This window comes from Cherax quadricarinatus, chromosome 86 (genome assembly GCF_038502225.1).
Source record: "Cherax quadricarinatus isolate ZL_2023a chromosome 86, ASM3850222v1, whole genome shotgun sequence".
Classification (NCBI taxonomy): domain Eukaryota; kingdom Metazoa; phylum Arthropoda; class Malacostraca; order Decapoda; family Parastacidae; genus Cherax; species Cherax quadricarinatus.
The window spans coordinates 16,161,829-16,185,847 of record NC_091377.1 but is presented as its reverse complement, the minus strand read 5'-3'; the positions used below and the strand labels follow the sequence as shown (position 1 = coordinate 16,185,847).

The 24,019-nt window shown below is 41.9% G+C and overlaps 1 protein-coding gene across 1 annotated transcript in view; it reads left to right on the top strand.

The window, feature by feature from the left end:
• LOC138855253 (uncharacterized) overlaps positions 1-20,373 on the top strand; it is an 87,583-nt gene extending 67,210 nt beyond the window's left edge. Inside the window, exon 2 of the mRNA XM_070103667.1 lies at positions 19,645-20,373. Coding sequence (XP_069959768.1) covers positions 19,645-19,719 — 75 coding nt within the window. The 3' untranslated portion in view covers positions 19,720-20,373. The remainder of the gene's footprint in view (positions 1-19,644) is intronic.
• Positions 20,374-24,019: the final 3,646 nt, after the last annotated feature.

Here is a 24,019-nt window from a genome sequence, read left to right as displayed (position 1 = left end):
ACAAAGACTTGACTCAGTGCCATGTTATGTTCTGGATATGATACTAAAATTTGTGAGTGAAGCATCCATTGAGAACATGCCAAATCTACAAGCTGATAAAGCTAAATCCATGCTTTTAGTGGGCCACAGAAAATATGATGTGTAACAAAGGACAGATTTCAGTTTCTCTGCTGTGGAATTGTTGAGAAAATGAAGACTGAAATGGTGTATAAACACCTGAGTCAACAGTTCTTAAAACTTCTTTTTCTTTCATACCTACCTTAAAACTGTGCAAGTCACTTGTACATATCTTTAACCCTTTGACTGTTTTGGTCGTATATACACGTCTTACGAGCCAGTGTTTCGGACGTATTAATACGCATAAATTCTGGCAGCTTCAAATCAAGCAGGAGACAGCTGGTAGGCCCACATGTGAGAGAATGGGTCTGTGTGGTCAATGTGCACCACATAAAAAAAAAAATCCTGCAGCACGCAGTGCATAATGAGAAAAAAACTAACCGTATTTTTGGATTAAACGCCGACTTTGAGGTGTATTTTCGTATAGTATTTATCGTTGTATTCTCGTTTTCATGGTCTCGTGTGATAAAATGGAAACATTACAGAAATAGAGATGATTTTGATTAGTTTCACAATGAAGACAACCTTGAAATTGAGCTCAAAGTAGCAGAAATGTTTGATTTTTACCAATGTTCAAGAGTAAGCAAATCACACCACACGTCCAGTACACGTCAACTGGGGATTCTAATATTCTTTCAGTAGTGCACTGATATTATTTATACCATTTTTACAATAATGCAGTAGTCTGCATAACAGTAAATTATATATTTTTTGTATGAATAAAAAATCAAAATAGAAAGCAATAGTAATGTAAGAGGGGCCTAGAGACGTGACTAATGAACAGAGGATGTTATTTTAGTGCCAAGTATGTCTACATTGTTTATTCTGGACCCCATTTTGAAACTGGCATCTTTTTTAATTTGCGTGAAATTGGCCAAATTGCCAATTTCTGCCCACTTTATTGGGTAGTTCAAATCGGTAAATGGGCGGTTTCTTGTACTCAACTGATAGAAAAAACGGAGTTCTAAAGAAATAGCTATGAGTTTGGTCAGCTGGAACAATGGAATTGGTCAAAAACAGGGCTCAAATTTGGCGAAATCGCTGATGCATGTATGTTGCCGAGACCGCTAACCTCGCAGGAGCGTAATTCCATGAGTTTTCGACCAAATTTTGTACTTTTGGTGTCGTTACCATTGGGAAAAGATTCTCTTATCATTTTGTAAGAAAAAAGTAATTTTTTTTTTTTTTCCAAAAATTTTGCGACAGAATGACAGTTTCAGAGAGGGGCTTGCGACAGTCAAAGGGTTAAATTCTAAATATGTCTATATGAATTAGGCATGCATGCAACATTTAGAAGCTTTTTTATTAGGAATTTTTACATTCGATATGAACATTTTCACTCTAGTAATTGGACTGATTAAGCTGCTGGTGAATGAAAAGTTTTCTAATAGAAGTTTCCTAGCATTGCACATGTCTAATTTATATACAGTGGTCCCTCGTTTTTCGTAGTTAATCCGTTCCTGGAGTTGCTACTATTATCGAAATCTATGATTTTCGAATCAATTTTCCCCATAAGAAGTAATGTAAATACGTATAATTAATCTGTTCCCGACTCCCAGAAGTATTAAAACAAAAAAGTTTTTTACATGAAATATAGATCTAGTACATAAACAATACAATGGGAAATGATGAATGAAACATTAATAGCATAACACTTACCTTTATTGGAGATTCTTCTTAGTGTATGGGAGACTGGAGGAGGAGAGAGATTGGATTGTTTACAGTTTGGAAGGGGAATCCCCTTCCATCAATACCTCAGGTACCAATTGCTTTTCTGGGGTTGCTTCTCTTCTCTGTTTCTTAATGCCACTAGGACCACCTTGAGAGTCACTGGAGTCCTGTCTCACAAAATAACTGTGGAGAGAGCTCTGTTTCTGGTGTCTCTTTAACACTTCCCTAAAATGGCCCAAGACTTTGTCACTGTACATGCTGCCAACATGGCTTGCAACAACCTTGTCAGGGTGATGTTTCTCCATAAAACTTTCCATCTTACCCCGCATAGCAAAAATCTCTTTAATTTCTGAAGAAGGCACCTTCTTCTATCTCTCTTCCTCCTCCTCTGCAGCAAGATTCTGAGTTGCGATCTGTTGCTGTTGCTGCTGAAGCTCTTGCAGCTCCTCAGTGGTGAGCTCTTCTTTACCACAGGCTTAGCACTAGGAGCTTTCTTTGGAGCCATGGTAGCTTATTTAGTACTTGCAAGCACTAAAATGAGTGGAATATTATGAAATATTTCGCAGAAGCACGTGAGGGGACCTTCGCTCACTGGTAAACAATGCCAGACTGGCTGGGTAGGGAGGCCGCCCCGGCTCACACCGTGCGTACGCGTCCCAGACGAACTACTATTCATGAGTCAACCTATGATTAGCGAGCCCATGTTTATATGAAAATATCCCTGTGATTTCCGAAATCTATGATTCCCAAGAACTACGAAAAACGAGGGACCACTGTATTTGTCAGCATTAGTATGTCTCCTTGTCCCTGGTCCCCGCTTTTCCAATGGTCTGTCTGCTTCAATAGATTTCCCTGGAGTATCTTGTACAGGTCTCCCTCATCATTCGCGTTTTCAACTTTCGCGGGCTTCACACATTCACAAATTCCTAACCGCCAAATTCCCAGGCGCCAAATCATATTTTAGTTTCCCACCACCCACGAGTCCCTACTACCCTCCCTCTGAGCCCTGCAACTGGCAGCCAGCCCTCCCACCACTCAGTGTGGTGAGTGTTTTGTTTGTTCATTATTTGCTATTAAACTGCAGTGTAAATAATGTCAACCCATTCATGACTGTATATTGGAAAGGCCATTCGGACAGGTATTGAACAGTGACATCATATGTTTACTCTTGAACACAGCAAAGAATCAAACATTTCTGCTACTGCTAATAATAATAATAATAATAATAATAATAATAATAATAATATAGAATTGAAGAAGGAAATCGTACAAAAATACGAGGGTTGAAGCACTATTGGAGGAAGTGGTTGAGGCATCGTCAGTCAGTGTGGTCTTGTTTATGCTGGAGTGAGCATTAGTCTCTGTGCTCTTCCAAACATTTCACAATAATTCATTGTGTTTGGTGCTTGTAGATTGAGTGCTACTGGAGTGGTTGAGGCAGTGGTTGAGGCAGTGGTTGAGGCAGTGGTTGAGGCAGCGGCTGAGGCAGCGGCTGAGGCAGCGGCTGAGGCAGCAGCTGAGGCAGCGGCTGAGGCAGCGGCTGAGGCAGCAGCTGAGGCAGCAGCTGAGGCAGCGGCTGAGGCAGCGGCTGAGGCAGTGGGTGAGGCAGAAGTTGAGGCAGTGGTATTTAACCCTTTGACTGTCACGGCCGTATACGTATATACGTCTTACGAGGTACCGTGTTTGACGTATATATACAGTGGACCCCTGCATAACGATTACCTCCGAATGCAACCAATTATGTAAGTGCGTTTGTACGTGTATGTTTGGGGGTCTGAAATGGACTAATCTACTTCACAATATTCCTTATGGGAACAAATTCGGTCAGTACTGGCACCTGAACATACTTCTGGAGTGAAAAAATATCGTTAACCGGGGGTCCACTGTACTCATAAATTCTAGCGGCTTCAAATCAAGCAGGAGAAAGCTGGTAGGCCCACATGTGAGAGAATGGGTCTGTGTGGTCAGTGTGCACCATATAAAAAAAACCCTGGAGCACGCAGTGCATAATGAGAAAAAAAAACTCCGACCGTTTTTTTAATTAAAATGCCGACTTTGTGGTCTAATGCCGACTTTGTGGTCTATTTTTGTATAGTATTTATGGTTGTATTCTCGTTTTCTTGGTCTCATTTGATAGAATGGAAAACATATTATAGAAATAGAGGTGATTTTGATTGATTTTACTATAAAAAGAACCTAGAAAAGGTGCTCAAAGTAGGGGAAATGTTTGATTTTTGCCAATGCTCAAAAGTAAACAAATGATGCCATTGTCCAATAAATGTCCAATTAGCCATTCTAATATGCAGTCATGAATGGGTTGATGTTATTTATACAATTATTACAGTATTGCAGTAGTCTGCATAATAGTAAGTCTTCTATTTTTTGTTTGAATAAAAATTCAAAATAGAAAGCAAGAGTAATATCAGAGGGGCCTGGAGACATGACTGATGAGCAAAGAAAATGTTATTTTAGAGCCAGGAATGTCTGCATTGTTCATTCTGGACCTTATTTTGAAATTGTCATATTTTTTAGTTTTCGTGAAATTGGCCAAATTGCAAATTTCTGACCACATTATTAGCTAGTTGAAATCGGTAAATGGGCAGTTTCTTGTACTCAATCGATAGAAAAATGGAGTTCTAAAGAAATAGCTATGAGTTTGGGCGACTGGAACAATGGAATTAGCCGAAAATAGGGCTCAAAGTGGGCGAAATCGCCGATTTGTAAACAGCGCCGAGGTCGCTAACTTCCCGAGAGCATAATTCTGTCAGTTTTCCATCAAATTTCGTTTTTTTGGTGTCATTACAATCGGGAAAAGATTCTCTATCATTTCATAAGAAAAAAATATTTTTTTTTTAAATTTTGCGACACCAGGAGACACCTCAGGATTGGGGGTTGCGACAGTCAAAGGGTTAACCCTTTGGGGGTCGTCAGGCCCTCTCAGAGATTTGTTCTCAGGGTTGCCAAAATTTCCCCCCCAAAAAATTATTTTTTCTTATGAAAAGATAGAGAATCTTTTCCCGATCATAATGACACCAAAAGTATGAAATTTGATGGAATACTTACGGAATTATGCTCTCGCGAAGTTAGTGGTTTCGACAATGTTTATGCATCGGCGATTTTGCCCACTTTGAGCCCTATTTTCGGCCAATTCCAATGTACTAGTCGACAAAAATCATAACTATTTCACTAGAACTCCGTTTTTTCTATCGAATGAGTACAAGAAACCATCCATTTACCAATTTCAACTATCTAATAAAGTGGTCAGAATTTAGCAATTTTGCCAATTTCACACAAATTTCAAAAGATGCCAATTTCCAAATAGGGTCCAGAATAAACAAGAAAGACATTCCTGGCACTAAAATAACATTTCCTCTGTTCATTAGTCACATCCCCAGGCCCCTCTAACATTTCTTTTGCTTTCCACTTTTATTTTTTATTCTCACAAAAAAAAAAAAAATAAGATTTACTGTTATGCAGACTACTGCATTAGTGTAGAAATGGTATAAATAATATCAGCGCACTTGTGAAAGAATATTAGGCTCGCCAGTTGACGTGTATTGGATGCTTAGCATGATTTGTTTACTTTTGAACTTTGGTAAAAGTCGAACATTTCTGCTACTTTGAGCTCAATTTCAAGGTACTTTTCATTGTAAAACCAGTTAAAGTCATCTCAATTTCTGTAATATGTCTTCCATTCTATACAATGAGACCAGGATCCCCTAACCCTCATGAATGTTGAGGGAGACCTGTACTGTATATTGTAGTTATTGAGTATGTCTCCTCTGATTTGCTTCTTGGGCCTAATCGTATATACTATTGAAGCTGTGCTTTGAGTTTGCCTCCACCTCTGCCACATCCAGTTCGTTCCACTTTTCATCCACCCTGAGGCAAATGAAGTACTGTACTTTCTTTTATCCTTATTTCCCATCCATCTTCACCTTCTACTTGTGTTCCCTTTTGCTGATTCTCTTAATTCATACAGTCTGTCCCAATCTGCCATATTAATTCCTTTAAAGATTGGATAACTCATTAAGTGTAAAGGGTGTCAAGGGTTGTAAAGGAATGTAAGGAGGAACTAAGTAAACCATTACCTAGTCTCTTCAGCAAATCACTGCAAATGGGTATTGTACCACACAAGTAGAAAATGGCATGTGCCCATTTACAAAGCAGGTGATTGCTCCCTTAGCTTCAAATTATATCTAGTCTAACATCAGTTGTATGAAAGTTGATGGAATTCGAAGGCATCTTGAAAAATAAAACTTTATCAATGAATTGCAGCATGGCTTTACAAAGGGGGCTTTTATTCCTTAAAAATTTACTAACCTTTTTCATTAAGGTATTAGAGGTGGTAGAAGACCAATATAGTATATTTACATTTAAGTAAGGCATTTGATAAAGTGCCACATACGCATATTTTGGTGTTTTGTTGGTCCTCAATTTGTATATGTTATAAGCATTTAGCATGGAGATATCAACAAGATGGAAAAAAAAGTTCTATATACCACTTATAACTCTTGCGTACACAATCAGCAAACCCAATCTGCATGTCACATTTGTCCACTAAGCGCATAATGAGGTTGTAGTCCATGACAGCTGCAGGCTTTAGAATGGGTTCATTGGTCTCTCTGTTGTGCCTGCCACTGTGTGCCATTTCGTTTCGGTGAACTGATGTCAACAGTGTGACATCACGTTTGTCATGCCACCGAAATGCCATGATGTCATTGGCAGCAAAGGCTTGCACCTCACCTCTGCGAGTGCCAGCGTTGAACCTTGGCATATGTTTACGATTACCACGCACTGTGCCACACACGTCTGTCAAGTTCACTCGCAAGAAATCCTTGAGTAAGGGGCTTGTGTACCAGTTATCAGTAAATAACATATGCCCCTTACCAAGATATGGTTCCATCATTGTTCTAACCACATCACCAGAGATACCCAATAACTTCATGGTATCTCTCAAAGTATTACTGCCAGTGTACACAGTGATATCCAAAACTAGACCACTTCTGCAATCACACAGTACAGATAACTTTATACTAAAGCGTTTCCTCTTGCTCGGTATATATTGCTTGAATGAGAGTCTTCCTTTGAACAAAATCAAAGACTCGTCAATAACAAGCTTCCTGAAGAGATAAAAATACATGCAGCACTTTTGTTTCATGTACATAAACACATTTCTGATCTTATAAAACCTGTCGGTTCTGTCAGGCCTGGTTTTGTCTGAAAAGTATAACATACGTAATAGTATCAAGAAACGATTGACACCTATAGTGTCACTAAAACCTGGAGTTGAAATCAGGTGTTTTGTTGCCCAGTATGGGTGACAGTGTGCTTATACACATGTGGCATAAGCATTATTGTGGCAAAAAACAGGTACATCTCTGCCACAGTTGTCTCCTTCCACTGGTGTAGCCGTGATCTTAGTGAGAGAAATGTATTTGCCATGGTGTATTCATAGTATGTGTTGGTTTCCCTAACAATGATGTCCATCAGGGGTTCATCGAAGAATAACTCAAAGCATTCCAGTTCACTAGCATTGTTCCCAAGTGGACATGATGGCTTTATTCCACTTTGTGTTTTATCAAAGTCATGGGGACTGGGAACAAACTCGTCACCTTCCTGCCAATCCCAGATGCGGTCTGCTGGTGGGTTCTGGATATTGTAACGTGGTTGTGGTTGTGCAGGTTGTTGTTGTGCAGTTTGTGGTTGTGTAGGTTGTGGTTGTGTAGGTTGTGGGAGTGTGGGGTTGGGTGAGGCTGGTTGTTGTTGTTGTGCAGAGTCAGCAGCGCGGGCAGTAGCGTGGCCCGCTGCTGGTGCCACATGGGTCGTGCCACCATCACTATCACCACCACTGCCTGCTGCCTCACTCACATCATTCATACCCATTGTAACAATATCATCATCTTCACTATCAGGTCGTGGTGTAGGGCCACGGGATGTGCTCCCAGAGTTTCTCCTTCCCCTTCGAACAGCATATGAAACACTACCAGACTGCATGCTACATCGTACATACTGCCGCTTCACTGGGGAATATTCACCCTCACTGTCACAACTAGAACTGCTTTCAATAACCTTGAAATCACTATCACATTCACTGCTAACATCTGGGTCTTGTACACGACCAAATAGTTTCCTCTTTTGTCCTGGTACAGGTGAACGTGAACAAGCCAGCCCAGCACCAGAGGTGGATGGTTGTGGGTCATCTGGGTTTTCATCACTAATTATGTCATCCTGGGCACTTTTTTCGGTCACACTCACTTGAAAACCGCCAAGGAGTGAGGTACTTCTTACCGTGAGGCATGGTGAAAATGGACTATCAAGATGGTGTTCCCACAATGCACTGCTGAGTCCTAGATTTTTTCACAGGGTGCACACCCACCACTGAGACCCATTCTCTCTCGTGTAGGCCTACCAGGTCTTTCCCACTTGATTTGAAGCCGCTAGAATTTATGCATATAAATATGTCAGAAACAGTGGCGCGTAAGACTATATACGGCGTAAACAGTCAAAGGGTTAATAATAGGCAGAATGAGAACCTGTTATAAGGGTGTTAAACATGGGTCAGTATTGGGCCCCTTGTTGCTCGCAATATAAATTACAGTGGACCCCCGGTTATCAGCCATAATCCATTCCAGAAGGTCGGCCGATAACTGAAATGGCCGAAAACCGAATTAATATTTCCCATAAGAATTAATGGAAATAGAATTAATCCGTTCCAAACAAAAATATTCACAAAAAAAAAAATTTTAACAGTTATGTTAGTATTACATATGTTTATTGAAGGCTAATGCTGGCTTCTGGAAGATAGGGAGGAGGAAAGAGGGAGGAGTTAGTGTTTGGAAGGGGAATCCCCCTCCATAAAGTCTTTAGGTAGCAAAGTGTTCTCTGGGGTTACTTCCCTTCTCTGTCTTTTAATGCCACTAGGACCAGCTTGAGTCACTAGACCCCTGTCTCACAAAATAACTGTCCAGAGTAATCTGTCTCTTTAAGATTTCTCTGAAGTGGGACAGGGTTTTGTCACTAAACATGTTGCAGATATGACTTGTTTCAGCATTGTCAGGGTGGTGTTTCTCTACAAAAGCTTGTACTCTGGTGCACATTGCACACACCTCTTTAATCTCTGAAGAAGGCACCTCCTTCACTTCCTCTTCCTCCTCCTCTGAAGCAAGTTCCTCAGCTGCAGTCTGTTGCTGTTTGAGAGTCATGCTCTTGCAACTCTTCAGTGGTTAGCTCTTTCCTGTGGTCCTTGACCAACTCTTCCACATCCTCGCCACTCACCTCCAACCCCAGGGACTTCTCCAATGCCACAATAGAGTCCACAGGGTTGGTAGGGTCAGGGTCAGCCTCAAACCCTTCAAAATCCCTTTTTTGGAAACAATCTGGTCACAGTTTTATCCAAGCAGAGTTCAAAGTCCTGGAAGTCACTCCCTCCCAAGCCTTACCTATAAGGCTTATGCATTGGAGGATAGTGAAGTGATTCCTCCAGAACTGTCTTAGGGTCAACTGAGTGTCTGATGTCACTTCAAAGCACTTTTGAAACACTGCTTTTGTGTAGAGTTTTTTGAAGTTTGAAATGACCTGCTACTCCATGGGCTGGAAGAGAGGAGTGGTGTTTGGAGGCAAGAACTTCACTGTGATGAAACTGAAGTCCCTAAACACTTGGTCTTGCAAGTCTGGAGGATGTGTAGGAGCATTGTCCAGTACCAGGAGGCACTTGAGTGGCAATTTCTTTTCCAGGAGGTATTTTTTCACACTTGGGCCAAACACATCATTAACCCACTCTTTGAAAATTTGCCTTGTGACCCATGCCTTATGATTAACTTTCCACATCACACACACTCTGTTCTTCATGACATTGTTTTTCTTGAGCACACGGATTTTCTGAGCGATACATGAGTAAAGGCTTCACTTTGAAATCTCCACTAGCATTACCACATAACAAAAGAGTAAGCCTGTCTTTCATAGGCTTGTGTCTTGGTATTTTCTTCCAAAACAGGCCTGTTTCGTCACAATTGAACACTTGTTGGGTTTCGAATCCTTCAGCCTTTACATAGTCCTGGAATTCATGAACATACTTTTCAGCCACACATTTGTCAGAACTTGCAGCCTCACCATGCCTTACAACACTGTGTATCCCAATACGCTTCTTAAATCTATCAAACCATCCTTTGCTGGCCCTAAATTCACAAACTGCAGCACTTGTTCCAGGCAATTTCTTTCTTAGATCCTCATGCAACTACCCTGTCTTCTCACAAATAGACTCCACAACACTGTCTCCCACTAATTCTTTTTCCTTAATCCACAATAATAATAACTTTTCCATCTCTTCCATTATTGGTAGCCTTTGTTTAGTTAGACAAGTTACTCCTTTTGCAACATTAGCATCTTTGATTTATTCTTGTTGCACATCCTGGCAAGTTCCATCACCTTCATACCACTTTCAAACTTTTGTATCACTTCACGCTTAAATTCCATGGTGTTTCTCACTTTCTTTGGAGCCATGGTTCCTTATTTCACAGTTGCACTGCAAAAATAACACAAACTACAGTGGGAAATAAGCAAAATGTTTGGTTGTATAAGCAGAAGCTTCCTCAGCCACCGAGAGATATAGCCAAACTGATGCGCAAGCAGCCCCAGCCGGCGGATGGACGTGTCCCAAATGGCCGATAACTGAGCAAACGGCCGATAACCGGGCGTCAAAAAACTGGTCGATAACCAAATTGGCCGATAACTGGGGGTCCACTGTACTAGTTAATGATAGAGAAGAAGGCATAACTTGCAAAATAAGCAAGCTTGAGAATGACACTAAATAGGGCATCAAATAAATTCTGAGGCTTTAGAGTTCTGCGGATGATCTAGATAAGTTCATATTGTGGTGTAAGAAGTAGCAGATGCAGTTTAACCCTTTCAGGGTTTCTGACGTACTAGTACGGCTTACGCACCAGGGTTATTGACATACTAGAATGTGTAAATCCTTGTGCTTTCAAATCTAGTGAGAGAAAGCTGGTAGGCCTACATATGAAAGAATGGGTCTTTGTGGTCAGAGTGCACAGTATAAAAAAATCCTGCAGCACACAGTGCACAATGAGAAAAAAAAAACTGACCGTGTTTTTGGTTTAAAACAGCGACTTTGCAGTGTATTTTTGTATGGTATTTATGGTTGTATTCTAGTTTTCCTGGTCTCATTTTATAGAATGGAAGACATATTACAGAAATTGAGATGATTTTGATTGGTTTCGTAATGAAAAGTACCTTGAAATTGAGCTCAAAGTAGCAGAAATGTTCGATTTTTACCAAATTTCAAAAGTAAACAAATCATGCCAAGCGTCCAGTACACGTCAACTGGCGAGTCTAATATTCTTTCACAAGTGCATTGATATTATTTATACCATTTCTACACCATTTCTATACTAATGCAGTAGTCTGCGTAACAGTAAATCTTCTATTTTTTGTGAGAATAAAAATTCTAAGTGGAAAGCAAGAGAGATGTAAGAGGGGCCTGGGGACTTGACTAATGAACAGAGAAAATGTTATTTTAGTGCCAGGAATGTCTGTCTTGCTTATTCTGGACTCTGTTTGGAAATTGGCATCTTCTGAAATTTTGTGAAATTGGCAAAATTGCCAGTTTCTGACCACTTTATTGGATAGTTGAAATCGGTAAATGGGTGGTTTCTTGTACTCATTCGATAGAAAAAATGGAGTTCTAGCGAAATAGATATGATTTTTATCGACTAGTATACTGAAATTGGCTGAAAATAGGGCTCAAAGTGGGTGAAATTGCTGATGCATTAACATCGTTGAGACCGCTAACTTCGCGAGAGCATAATTCCGTAAGTTTTCCATCAAATTTCATACTTTTGGTGTCATTATGATCGGGTAAAGATTCTCTATCATTTCACAAGAAAAAATAATTTTTTTTTTTTTTTTTTTTCCAAAAAAGTTTTTGACCCTGAGAACGAGTTTAGGAGAGGGCCTCTCGACCCTGAAAGGGTTCATTTGGACAAACACAATGGTCAAACCCTGAGAAAAGGAAAAAAACTGTGGCATGTATAAATTACAGAAGATTTATTGGTTAGCAGGAGTCTAATGCCAAGACAACAGTGCTTGTGTATATTTGTGTTTGCAATAGCTAAAGGATCTGGGCTTCATATAAAGAAGTATAAAACAAAGTCCACAGGTTATTCTTAAATTTTATATGTCCTTGGTAAAGCCTCGTTTAGGATAACTCAGTAAAGTACTTGCTGCATAGGGTATTGTCGGTCTTATTTCCAGTAGGAATCCTTTCTAAGATATGATGCTATGTACCACAAATGACTCTCCTTACACTGTACCACTGTCTAGTATATCCTTACCTCACCTATGGTATTTGTGCCTGGGGATCAACCACAGCCAACCACCTTAGACTCTTAATAATCCAACAAAAAGTTGCTGTGTGGGTGATAAACAGCTTCTGTGCTACACAGCACACCCCACCACTTTTCAAAAGACTCAACTTGCTAAATATATAAGACATACACTCTTATTATTGTGCCTACTACATATACAGAACATTAAACTCCACTGTAAACCCTCCCCTAAAACTACTACTTGACAGTTACAACGGAATGCACAGCCACAATACAAGGCACAAGGCATTTTTCAACATCCCTTGAGTCAATCTCTCACTATGCAAGAACGCTATGCACATAAAGGGCCTGAAGATCTGGAACTCGCTACTGGAACAGGTCAAGGATCCCTTGACAGCTTATAAATTTAGGACTTTGCTAAAAATCGTCTTATCTCACAATATTAACCAAAACATCTGCTAATTAGTTTTATTATGTGACCTCCTGGCTTTTAATTCTGTCAATCCATAAAATATTACCACCTGCACCATTACTTGTAAGGTAGATTTTATGTGCAATTTCAAGATTATTTTACCAAATCCTACTCCTCCTTACTACCTCTCACTTATATTAAGTTTAAATAAGATTGTAAAACAGTTAGCCACTACTTCTTGTCTGGTTATAAGTATAGTTACCATGTACTATTATCTTATCTAGTTTTAATTAGTTATTATGTATTAGGATTAGTTTGCCCAAAATGCCTCGGCATGATAGTGGCTATCTTTGTACTTAGCAAATCAAAATTGTAATTACACATTGTAACCTTTACAAAGAAATAAACTTTACTTACTTACAAGTACCTATATACTGCTAGTTGTACAGAGGTAGCAGGCGTATAGAAACGTGCCCAAGGTCTTACCTGTGCTGGAGAGTGATCCCTGGTCTCTCAGTATATGAGCAGAGGATGCTATCAACTGAGCCATTAGCACCCGCTGCTCAGTTTTGGTCTCCATATTACAGAATGGACATAAATGATGACAAATTGATCCCATGTATCTGAAATCTTTTCTCTGAAAATAGGCTGAAGGCCCTGAATTTTTACCCTCTGGAAAGATGTAAATTTAGGGGCAGTGTGATTGAAGTGTACAAATGGAAAAACAATAAAGTACTGCAAATATCTAACAGGACTAGCAGCAGTAGGTTATAGTTAGACAAATTTAGATTTTGAAAGGATATAGTAACGTACTGGTTTGGCAGTACAGTAGTTGTGGATAAATATAAGAAACTTCCTAGGTGCTTCATTGAAGTAAAATCTCTGAGCCATAAACCTTTCACTCGCTTGTACTCAGAACTAAGTTACTGATGTCAGTGTCACTTACGTAGATCTATGGTTTAACCCTTTGAGGGTCGAAAGGCCCTCTTCCAAACTCATACTCAGGGTCGAAAAATTTTTGAAAAAAAAAAAAATTTCTTACAAAATAATAGAGAATCTTTTGCCAATCATAATGACACCAAATGTATGAAATTTGATAGAAAGCTTACGGAATTATGCTCTCGCGAAGGTAGCAGTCTCAAAGTGGGCGATTTCACCCACTTTGAGCCCTATTTTCGGCCAATTCCAATGTCGCAGTTGACTAAAATCATAGCTATTTCCCTAGAGCTCCATTTGTTCTATCGACTGAGTACAAGAATCTACCCATTTACCGATTTCAACTACCCAATAAAGTGGTCAGAAATTGGCAGTTTGGGCAATTTCACACAAATCTCAAAAGATGCCAATTTCGAAACAGGGTCCAGAATAAACAAGACAGACATTCATGGCACTAAAATAACATTTTATCTGTTCATTAGTCACGTCTCTAGGTCTCTCTTACATTACTTTTGCTTTCCATTTTGAATTTTTATTCTCATAGAAAATACAGTGGACCCCCGCATAACGATTACCTCCGAATGCAACCAATTATGTAAGTGTATTTATGTAAGTGCGTTTGTACGTGTATGTTTGGGGGTCTGAAATGGACTAATCTACTTCACAATATTCCTTATGGGAATAAATTCGGTCAGTACTGGCACCTGAACATACTTCTGGAGTGAAAAAATATCGTTAACCGGGGGTTCACTGTATAAGGTTTTCTGTTACGTATATTACTGCATCATTGTAAAAACGGTATAAATGATATCGGCGCACTTGTGAAAGAATATCAGACTCACCAGTTGACATGTATTAAACGCGTGGCTTGATTTGTTTACTCTTGAACATTGGCAAAAATCGATTATTTTCGCTACTTTGAGCTCAATTTCAAAGTACTTGCCATCATGAGACCTATCAAAATCATCTCCAGTTCTGTAATATATCTTCCATTCTATCAAATAAGACCAAGAAAACGAGAATACAACCATAAATACCATACGAAAATACACTAGAAAGTCGCTGTTATTAAACCAAAAACACAAAGTTTTTTTTCTCATTATGCATAGCGCGCTTCAGGATTTTTTTTATACTGTGCACACTAACCACACAGACCTATTCTTTCATATGTAAGCCTGCCAGCTTTTTTCCACGAGATTTGGAAACTCTAGAATTTAGGCGTACAAGTACGTGACCGACCCTGACTGCAATAACGTACTTGTACCTGACCGACCCTCAAAGGGTTAACCACAGTGCCCTCAAATATGCTGCGAGTGGTATATTCTGGCCTAGACATGAGAGAATGGGTCTGTGAGTGCACAGTATACAAAAATAATTCCTTACGTGGTGCATGAGGGGAAGAGTAAACCTGACCTTGTGTTGAGATGTTTTCTGTGATGGTTTTTATGGTTTCATTGACTATTTCTTGATAACAGTCCTGAAATATAGATAATTTCAGGCCTGGAAGTAAGTCTACTGCCAGACATCACACTTCCCCACCCTTCTACTTAATATACAAAAAAAAATCACTCTTACTATTGTACATACTGTATATACATAACAGTAAATTCCAATATCAGTCCTGTTCTGAAACTCTTAATAGTTGCAATAGAACTCATAGGCTATCTGGAGAGTTTATCTGGAGAGAGTTCCGGGGGTCAACGCCCCCGCGGCCCGGTCTGTGACCAGGCCTCCTTAGGTCAGTGTCCCAGGATGCGACCCACACCAGTCGACTAACACCCAGGTACCCATTTTACTGATGGGGAACATAGACAACAGGTGGAAAGAAACACGTCCAATGTTTCTACTCTGGCTGGGAATCGAACCCAGGCCCTCACCGTGTGAAGCGAGAGCGTTAACCACCAGGCCACCAGGAAAATCTCATGATATTCCCGGTGCCCAGTTTAATCTGTGCAAAAACTCAACTTGCATAAGAGGACCTAAAATCTGGAAAAAAAATACCTGAAAACTTTGGTCTCTGTCTCTCTCTCCCTCTTTTTTTTTTTTTTTTTTTTACACAGGGTATGACAAGGTTAGGTTAAGGATCCCTAGCTTTATTGACAAGCTAAGAACTGTTACCTACATCAGCTCATTTGAAAGCATTTTTATTGTTATGAAACATACAAGTAGGGAACAGGATGAAGTTGGAGCCATCTGTGGGCCAGCATTTTCATCTGATCAACTGACTTTATCTCGTTGACATCATAATGATGTATGAATGTGTTCCATACTCGAGTCGTAATGGGGATAAATGATCTCAGATGAAGTAATGTTCTGGAGAAGGATACAGCCAGAGTGAAGTTGCTGCTTTCTGCCCATCTTGTGGCATAGAAGCTTGCTTCGCCCTGTCCTCGAAGTGGATCCAAGTGTGGTACTTAGACAATATTGGGCTTGTAAGGCCACCCACATCCCTGCTGTGTTGAGGGCTCTGCTGAAATGACAGATCTATCCAGGATTGGTCCAGATGAGAGATGAGATATCTTGCTCTGTTCTCTACTCTGTCAAGCAGTTGCAAATGAGAAGAGGGGCAGGCAAACCAAGAAAGTGGAGCATACTCAAGTTGTGAGTGTACTTCTGCTTCATACAAAATCTTGCAACCCCTGCTGTCAAGCAGATGCGAGATACGGTGAAGTGCTGTAAGCTTCCTGGCTGCCTTGTTTGCAAGATGTGCAACGTGGTTTTTCATGGTCAGTTTGGAGTCAAATTTCGCTCCAAGGATATTAACTTCTTCCCCAGGTGCCAACACCCTCCCATTCATCCTTACTGCTGCACCGGCATTACCATCATGGTGCCTAGAGATCATCATCATTTGTGTTTTCTCAGGTGCAAATGTTAATTGCCATCTATTTCCCCAAGCTGATATAGCTCTTAGCTGGTGATTGATGTAGCTTAGAGCAGCTGGCATTTCTTCTCTTGGATAAGTGAATGTCAGTGTACAGTCGTCTGAATATGCATGGGATTCTGGGATGAGATGATGAAGGTCATTGAAGTAGACATTCCATAACAATGGTCCCAGAATGCTTCCTTGTGGAACATTTGCCCCAATAGGATGTCTTGCTGATTCCGTTCCATTGAGAACTACCCTTAGAGATTTACCATGAAGGTAATCACTGAGGAGACATAGCATAGAGCCTGCAATTCCCAGAGCTTGCAGTTTTGTTAGAGGCCCTGGTGCCACACCCGGTCGAAAGCACCAGCAATGTCCAATGCTACCACACAGCTGACTTGAGATTCATCCAGAGACTGATGCCACTTAGTGGATCAGCAGCGGAATAACGTTTCCTGAAGCCATATTGACGGTCACAAAGTAGTGAGTGTCAGTTATTGGTCGGCACGGCCTTCTGATTTACATCCTAGGGAACAGGACCACAGGGTCACAATGGAAATAAGCCCCAGATTGACTTCCTTGACTGCACACAAACTGACTATTTTTATCATGTATTGTTTGTAGAATTACCGACAATATGCTAGGGCCGCGGGGGCGTTGATCCCCGGAATAACCTCCAGGTAGGTAACAGGACCCAAGTGCAGTTAATATGACATTTTATTGTGGCAACGTTGCCACAATAAAGTGTCACATTAGTTGCACTTGTGTCCTTTTACCTAACATATTTTTATCGTGATGGCTAATCATGTGTGTACCCTGTCGGAGACAGGAAATAATTTCGTGGCTTTGTTGAGATGCCCAAACCAAGGGACAAATCTTTGTTCAGATACAGTAATAATAATAATAAATAATAAATAATAATAATTAATAATAATAATTAATAATATGGTCCCCCTAGCCAGTTATTAACAAAGCCAAGTGCACTTGTTAAAAACGTGTCATAGCATAAAAGAGACTGTGTATATAGTTTTAACTATAATAATAAGTTATTCCAAGCTAACGATGATACCGTGTAAGACATTGCTGATTTTACAGTATGGCTCAGTTACCGTGATTATAGGTAGGCATATTTCGTTTTCTTTTGCTGCTAAGAAAGAAAATGTCGTATCTTTTATCTTTGAGGGAGAACTCGTCTATAATAATTTTCGCACATTACGAATTTATTTTGAAAAGCCTTTTTTTTGTATTTTGTACCACAGAAAACACAGCACCCCACCATAATTGACACAGCACCCCACCACAGTTGACACAGCACCCCACAACAGTTGACACAGCACCCCACAACAGTTGACACAGCACCCCACAACAGTTGACACAGCATCCCACCACAGTTGACACAGCATCCTGGAGTTTACCTGAAGAGAGTTTCGGGGGTCAACGCCCCCGCGGCCCGGTCTGTGACCAGGCCTCCCACCACAGTTGACACAGCACCCCACCACAATTGACACAGCACCCCACCACAGTTGACACAGCATCCCACCACAGTTGACACAGCATCCCACCACAGTTGACACAGCATCCCACCACAGTTGACACAGCATCCCACCACAGTTGACACAGCATCCCACCACAGTTGACACAGCACCCCACAATTGACACAGCACCCCATCACAGTTGACACAGCACCCCATCACAGTTGACACAGCCCCCTACCACAGTTGACACAGCCCCCTACCACAGTTGACACAGCCCCCTACCACAGTTGACACAGCACCCCACCACAGTTGACACAGCACCCCACCACAGTTGACACAGCACCCCACCACAGTTGACACAGCACCCCACCACAGTTGACACAGCACCTCACCACAGTTGACACAGCACCCCACCACAGTTGACACAGCACCCTACCACAGTTGACACAGCATCCCACCACAGTTGACACAGCCCCCCTACCACAATTGACACAGCCCCCCTACCACAGTTGACACAGCACCCCACCACAGTTGACACAGCACCCCACCACAGTTGACACAGCACCCCACCACAATTGACACAGCACCCCACCACAATTGACACAGCAACCCACCACAACTAACGCAGCAACCCACCACAGTTGACACAGTACCCCACCACAGTTGACATAGCACCCCACCACAGTTGACGTAGCAACCCACCACAACTAACGCAGCAACCCACCACAGTTGACACAGCAGCCCACCACAGTTGACACAGCAGCCCACCACAGTTGACACAGCAACCCACCACAGTTGACACAGCAACCCACCACAACTAACGCAGCAACCCACCACAGTTGACACAGCAACCCACCACAGTTGACACAGCAACCCACCACAACTAATGCACCAACCCAACAGTTGACACGGCACCCCACCACAGTTGACATAGCAACCCACCACAACTAACGCAGCAACCCACCACAGCTGATGCAGCAACCCATCACAACTAACGCAGCAACCCACCACAACTAACGCAGCAACCCACCACAGCTGACGCAGCAACCCACCACAGTTAACACAGCAACCCACCACAACTAACGCAGCAAGCCACCACAACTAACGCAGCAAGCCACCACAACTAACGCAGCAAGCCACCACAGATAACGCAGCAAGCCACCACAGTTAACACAGCAAGCCACCACAGTTAACACAGCAAGCCACCACAGTTAACACAGCAAGCCACCACAGTTAACACAGCAAGCCACCACAGTTAACACAGCAAGCCACCACAGTTAACACAGCAAGCCACCACAGTTAACACAGCAACCCACCACAACTAACACAGCAACCCACCACAACTAACACAGCAACCCACCACAACTAACACAGCAACCCACCACAACTAACACAGCAACCCACCACAACTAACACAGCAACCCACCACAACTAACACAGCAACCCACCACAACTAACACAGCAACCCACTACAACTAACACAGCAACCCACCACAACTAACACAGCAACCCACCACAACTAACACAGCAAGCCACCACAACTAACACAGCAACCCACCACAACTAACACAGCAACCCACCACAGTTAACACAGCAACCCATAATGTCTATAATAATGGTATACAGTAGCGACAAGTAGATAAGTAAGTCACATATGCTATAATAGATAGGTATCTTTATTCAGTATAAAGGTACCTAGGTGTTAGTAAGTTTATTCAGGTATACACAAATAGTTACATAGATTATCATACATAGCAGCATATGTGTAATGTAGCTAGGATAACCCAGAAAAGTCAGTGTGACATATTTACATTATTGCAGGTGTGTCTTACGATGGTATCTTGCTACAGGCGTAGTCCTTCTGCAACTTCTTCGTTAAACTACTATTCATTATGACTTACTAACACTGGTGGGCCACGCTTACCTGTCACCTCAACACCAGCTGCTTCATCTCACCTCTACTATGCAAGGTCTGGCTGCCTGTCTCTGCTGTACACTTGACGGACTGATCATCTCACACCGGGGGTAATGGACTTTTCAATAATTATGCTGCTTCTGCTCCTCTTCCTCCTCCTGTTTCTGCTGCTGTTGCTGCTGCTCTTCCAGTGGTATACTCTCCTGTATTCGGCTGAAGATGTCTGTTGTGCAGGGGAATCATTTCCAAAACAAAGATAAAGGTTCCACTAAAATCCAGTCTTTATCACCATCCAATCTCATCTCAACATTATATCTGTCGAACCTATTTTTTTAAGTAACGCTATTTGGCAGAGTGTTTCATTTAAAAGAGCTTAAGTAGGAAGGAACTCTGTAATAAACATAATGACCCATACTTGGCAGGTCTTTCTTAAATCCAGTCCTTCTTAGTCACCTGATAACTTATATATGGAAAACGTTCGAGTGTTTGCACGCCGAAGGAGGAAGTATAGAATAATCTCAGTGAAGAGCAGTGTGTGTCATAGGTAACTGAATGTTACTTGCAAGTTATGCGAAGTTTGGCAGGATGTGGGTGTTTGGTCGCCTTCCTGCAACGAGAATCATCACTGTGTGATGAATCTCCGTCGAAGATTAGGCGCACATATCTCACCCATAATTACCTGTTCACAGGCGCTTCTGTTCCTGACTCGCGAAATCGTAATGACACGATTGCAAACAAACCATACCACGGGTAGGGTTTGAACCCGCGGTCAGAGAGTTTTAGAAACTCCAGACTAACGCGACGGTCTGGAGTTTTGAGACTCTCTGACCGCGGGTTCAAATCCCACCCTTGGTATGGTTTGCTTCTGTTCCCTTTCCCCTTCCTCCTACAAAGAAAATGATAGGATGGATAATGAGAACGTTCAAAACAAAGAGATGCCAAACCAATGATGATCCTTTTCAAATCACTTATCTTTCTAGGCTGGGATATTGCTGTACATTAATATCTCCGTTCAAAGCAGGTGAAATTGCATATAGAGTGTACAGAGACCCTTTACTACACACAAGTTCCATCAAACACTTCGTCTACTGGGAACGCTTGGAAGCACCTCACTTGTACTGGCTGGAACGCAGGCGAATCTGCACACAGAAATCACTCCCTACGAAAGTAAAAGACTGGACAGGTGATGCAAAAAAAACCCAGTGAAAAGTAGGGACGCTATTTGTACACTAAGAGAAAGCATCATAAGTGTCAGGGGCCAAAGACTGTTCAGCAGTCTCCCACCAAGCATGAGGAGAATTACCAATAGGCCCCTGGCTGCCTTCAAGAGGGAGCTGGACAGATAGTGCCGGATCAGCTGGGCTGTGGCTCGTCCGTTGGACTACGTGCAGCCAGCAGTAACAGCCTCATTGATCAGGCCCTGATCCACCGGGAGGCCTGGTCGTGGCAGATAACCGTGCCAGATAACCGGGTCATGGTGGCTATATGGGCCTGCGGGCCACCTGCACCAACAACCTGGTTGATTAGCCAGTCAGCAGGGAAGTGTCTTCAAAAAAAGAAAATTGACAAGCTCCTCAAGGCTGCGGTACTTACGTGGGACTGTGCGGCGCAGCGAGCACAGCCTGCCTGACTGGTCGAACTGCCAAGAGGAAGACTTGATTTGGGACTTGATCGAGGGAAGCATGATTCCTGGAGCCATCTGCCTCTCAATATATCCAACCCATTCTACAGTTTGTTTTTTATGAGCAGAATGTTGGTACAGTCTTCTGACAGTTGCACAACAGGAATCAAAGCTGTCTTTTTCCCATTCATATTCCATCATGGTGTTGGAAATCTGTCAGCTTAGGCTGGGAGACCTTCAGTAGGACAATTGAGATGTCGTCAAGTATTACATTATGGGTTCATCATTTACAAGACCTTGTAGGGTTTCACTGTATTTCTCATACAGATTAAGTTCTTCCCCAAAATATAAAATAATTCAGAGCTTTCTTTCCAGCTGAGCTGGAGTGTTATTGTGTGTGTATCGCCGCCTGTCAGGATACCATATTCCACACACTTGAGAAATTGAATTTTTGTGAAGGTATCTCCAAGTTTCTGTGAAAGAGGAGCCTGGACACTAGTATTATTCCAGTAATTAAAGACCATTGAGATTGTCTCACTTCACAAACGTGGCAGTAGAGCAGTTGCGAGAAACTGTAGACCAATTGCCCTAACCTCTCGTTATCAATATCTTTTAACGGATCCTAAGAAGCAATATTACTATCCACATGGAATCATAACAGTTGCGCATTCCAGGGCAGCTTGGGTTTATAGCAGGTCATTCCTGCCTTTTACAAATTGCTTGACCATTATGTGGTCTTGGATGCCTCGGAAGACCAACTAATGCTGATGTTTTGCACACTGATTTCGCAAAAGCCTTCAAAAATGTGATGGCGCGCAATATATATTTTACTTAAACATAAAATAGTAGTAAACAGAATGAATGAAGTTAAAGGCTTCCACAGTGAAACGCTGTTCCTCAAGGCACAACACTCGCCCCACTTGTTTCTTTTTGATAAATTAGACACATGTGCAACTCTTGGGTATCTTTATTGAGGAAACGTTTCGCCACACACTGGCTTCATCAGTCCACACTTAGGAGAAACTTGAAGAACAGGAGGAGAATGAGGTAATCAGTCCCTCAACCATGAGTCGATGTGTTCAGTCCATCAATCTTGAATAGAATACGGCATATGAACGAACGAACGAACGAACAAGTTTAGGTAAGATCCCAATGGGATGAGCGGGGAAGACGGGACAGGCGAAGAATAGCGAAGGAGAGGAGTGTTTCTAGTTGTAGAAATAGAGCCAGCGCTTAACCCAGCAGCTGAGACGATCGTGGGATAGAGCTGGAGAGAACAGAACTTGGCTGAGAATGTGGACGACGTGGGCAAGCTGTGCAGGCTGCATTATGGTGGTTGATCTGTAGATCTGGTCGGCGATTTGTTGCTGGAGATCGGCGGGAAGCGGGATGGAGAGGTAGGCATGTTTCAATATGATTGGTTAAGTATGCAGAGAGGAGAGAGGATCAGCGTTGATTGGTGGATAACACTCTTCATATCTGCGTTTTGTTAGTTTTTCGTTCCTGTCGTAGAGCCATTTTGAAGTCTTTTGAAAGCAGGTTTTGATAATAAACTAAGTTTGAGCAGACTTTTGCTGTCTTTTTCTAAGTCTGCAGTTAGGGCAGTTTCAGTGTGGGGATCGCATCCAGGAGCAACAGTGTACTTGATACTACCATGGTGCATGGAATAGATGACCTGAGGTGCATACAGCGACGGGGTGTGAGGGTTGTATGTATAGAAGGTGAGGGGTTCAGTTGATCTAAATATTGTTTCCTCTTCCATTTCTACAGATCTTCGAGTTTCTTGAGGAGGATTTTCAGGAGGAAGTGTCTTAGCTTTCTTTGCTTTTGGTGGTTGAGTTGGAGATGAAGCAGGTGGTTCGTTAGTAGTAGCAGAAGAGGTGGAAGACTCAGGTGATTGGTCCACAGCGGTGGTGATGTTGGAAGTCGCTGATTGGTTGTTTCTTGGAGATGGAATTTCAGGTTGCCTAATTCTTTGGTGGAGAGTCTGGGAAAGTAAAATTTAGCATGTTGTTCAATCGGAAGAGCTCGTTAATAACAGTGTTGAAGGAGCCTGGTAACGCCATATTATGCATGTGTGCATGTAGTATACAGTAATGAATTTTCGTAGGTTCATAAGCTGATGGAGTAGTGGGGGAGGGTTGGGTAGCTTTTAAACGTTTTGTTGTGTCGGCCTGGAGTTTGGTGATGGCAGCTACATTATAATTTACACTTGGAAAATCCTAGAGGGACTGGTCTCAAACTTACACTCTGGAATTACTTTATGTGAAAGCAAGATACTTGGCAAACAATGAAAAGTACTTTTAGTAAGAAAAAAAAATCAGAGTTGCGACGAGTACAGTGATAGTACTCATGGAGTGTCCGAGTCCCTGATTATTTAACTCTCTCCCTCCGTGCTTTAGGGGAAGTGCCAACAGACCTCTGGCAGTCTTTAAGAGGGAACTAGACAAGTTCCTAAAATAATTTTCTGGCCTGACGGGCTGTGGTTCGTACGTTGGACTGTAAATGGCAAGTAGTAACAGCCTGGTTGACCAGAGCTCATCAAAAATAATTGAAGGTAAAGCCTTGCTCCACCGGAAGGAGGGGTCTCTGACAGCTCCGCAGGGGCATTGACTCCCGGAAGTATTCTTCAGTTATCTTACAGAGTAGGAGACTAATTA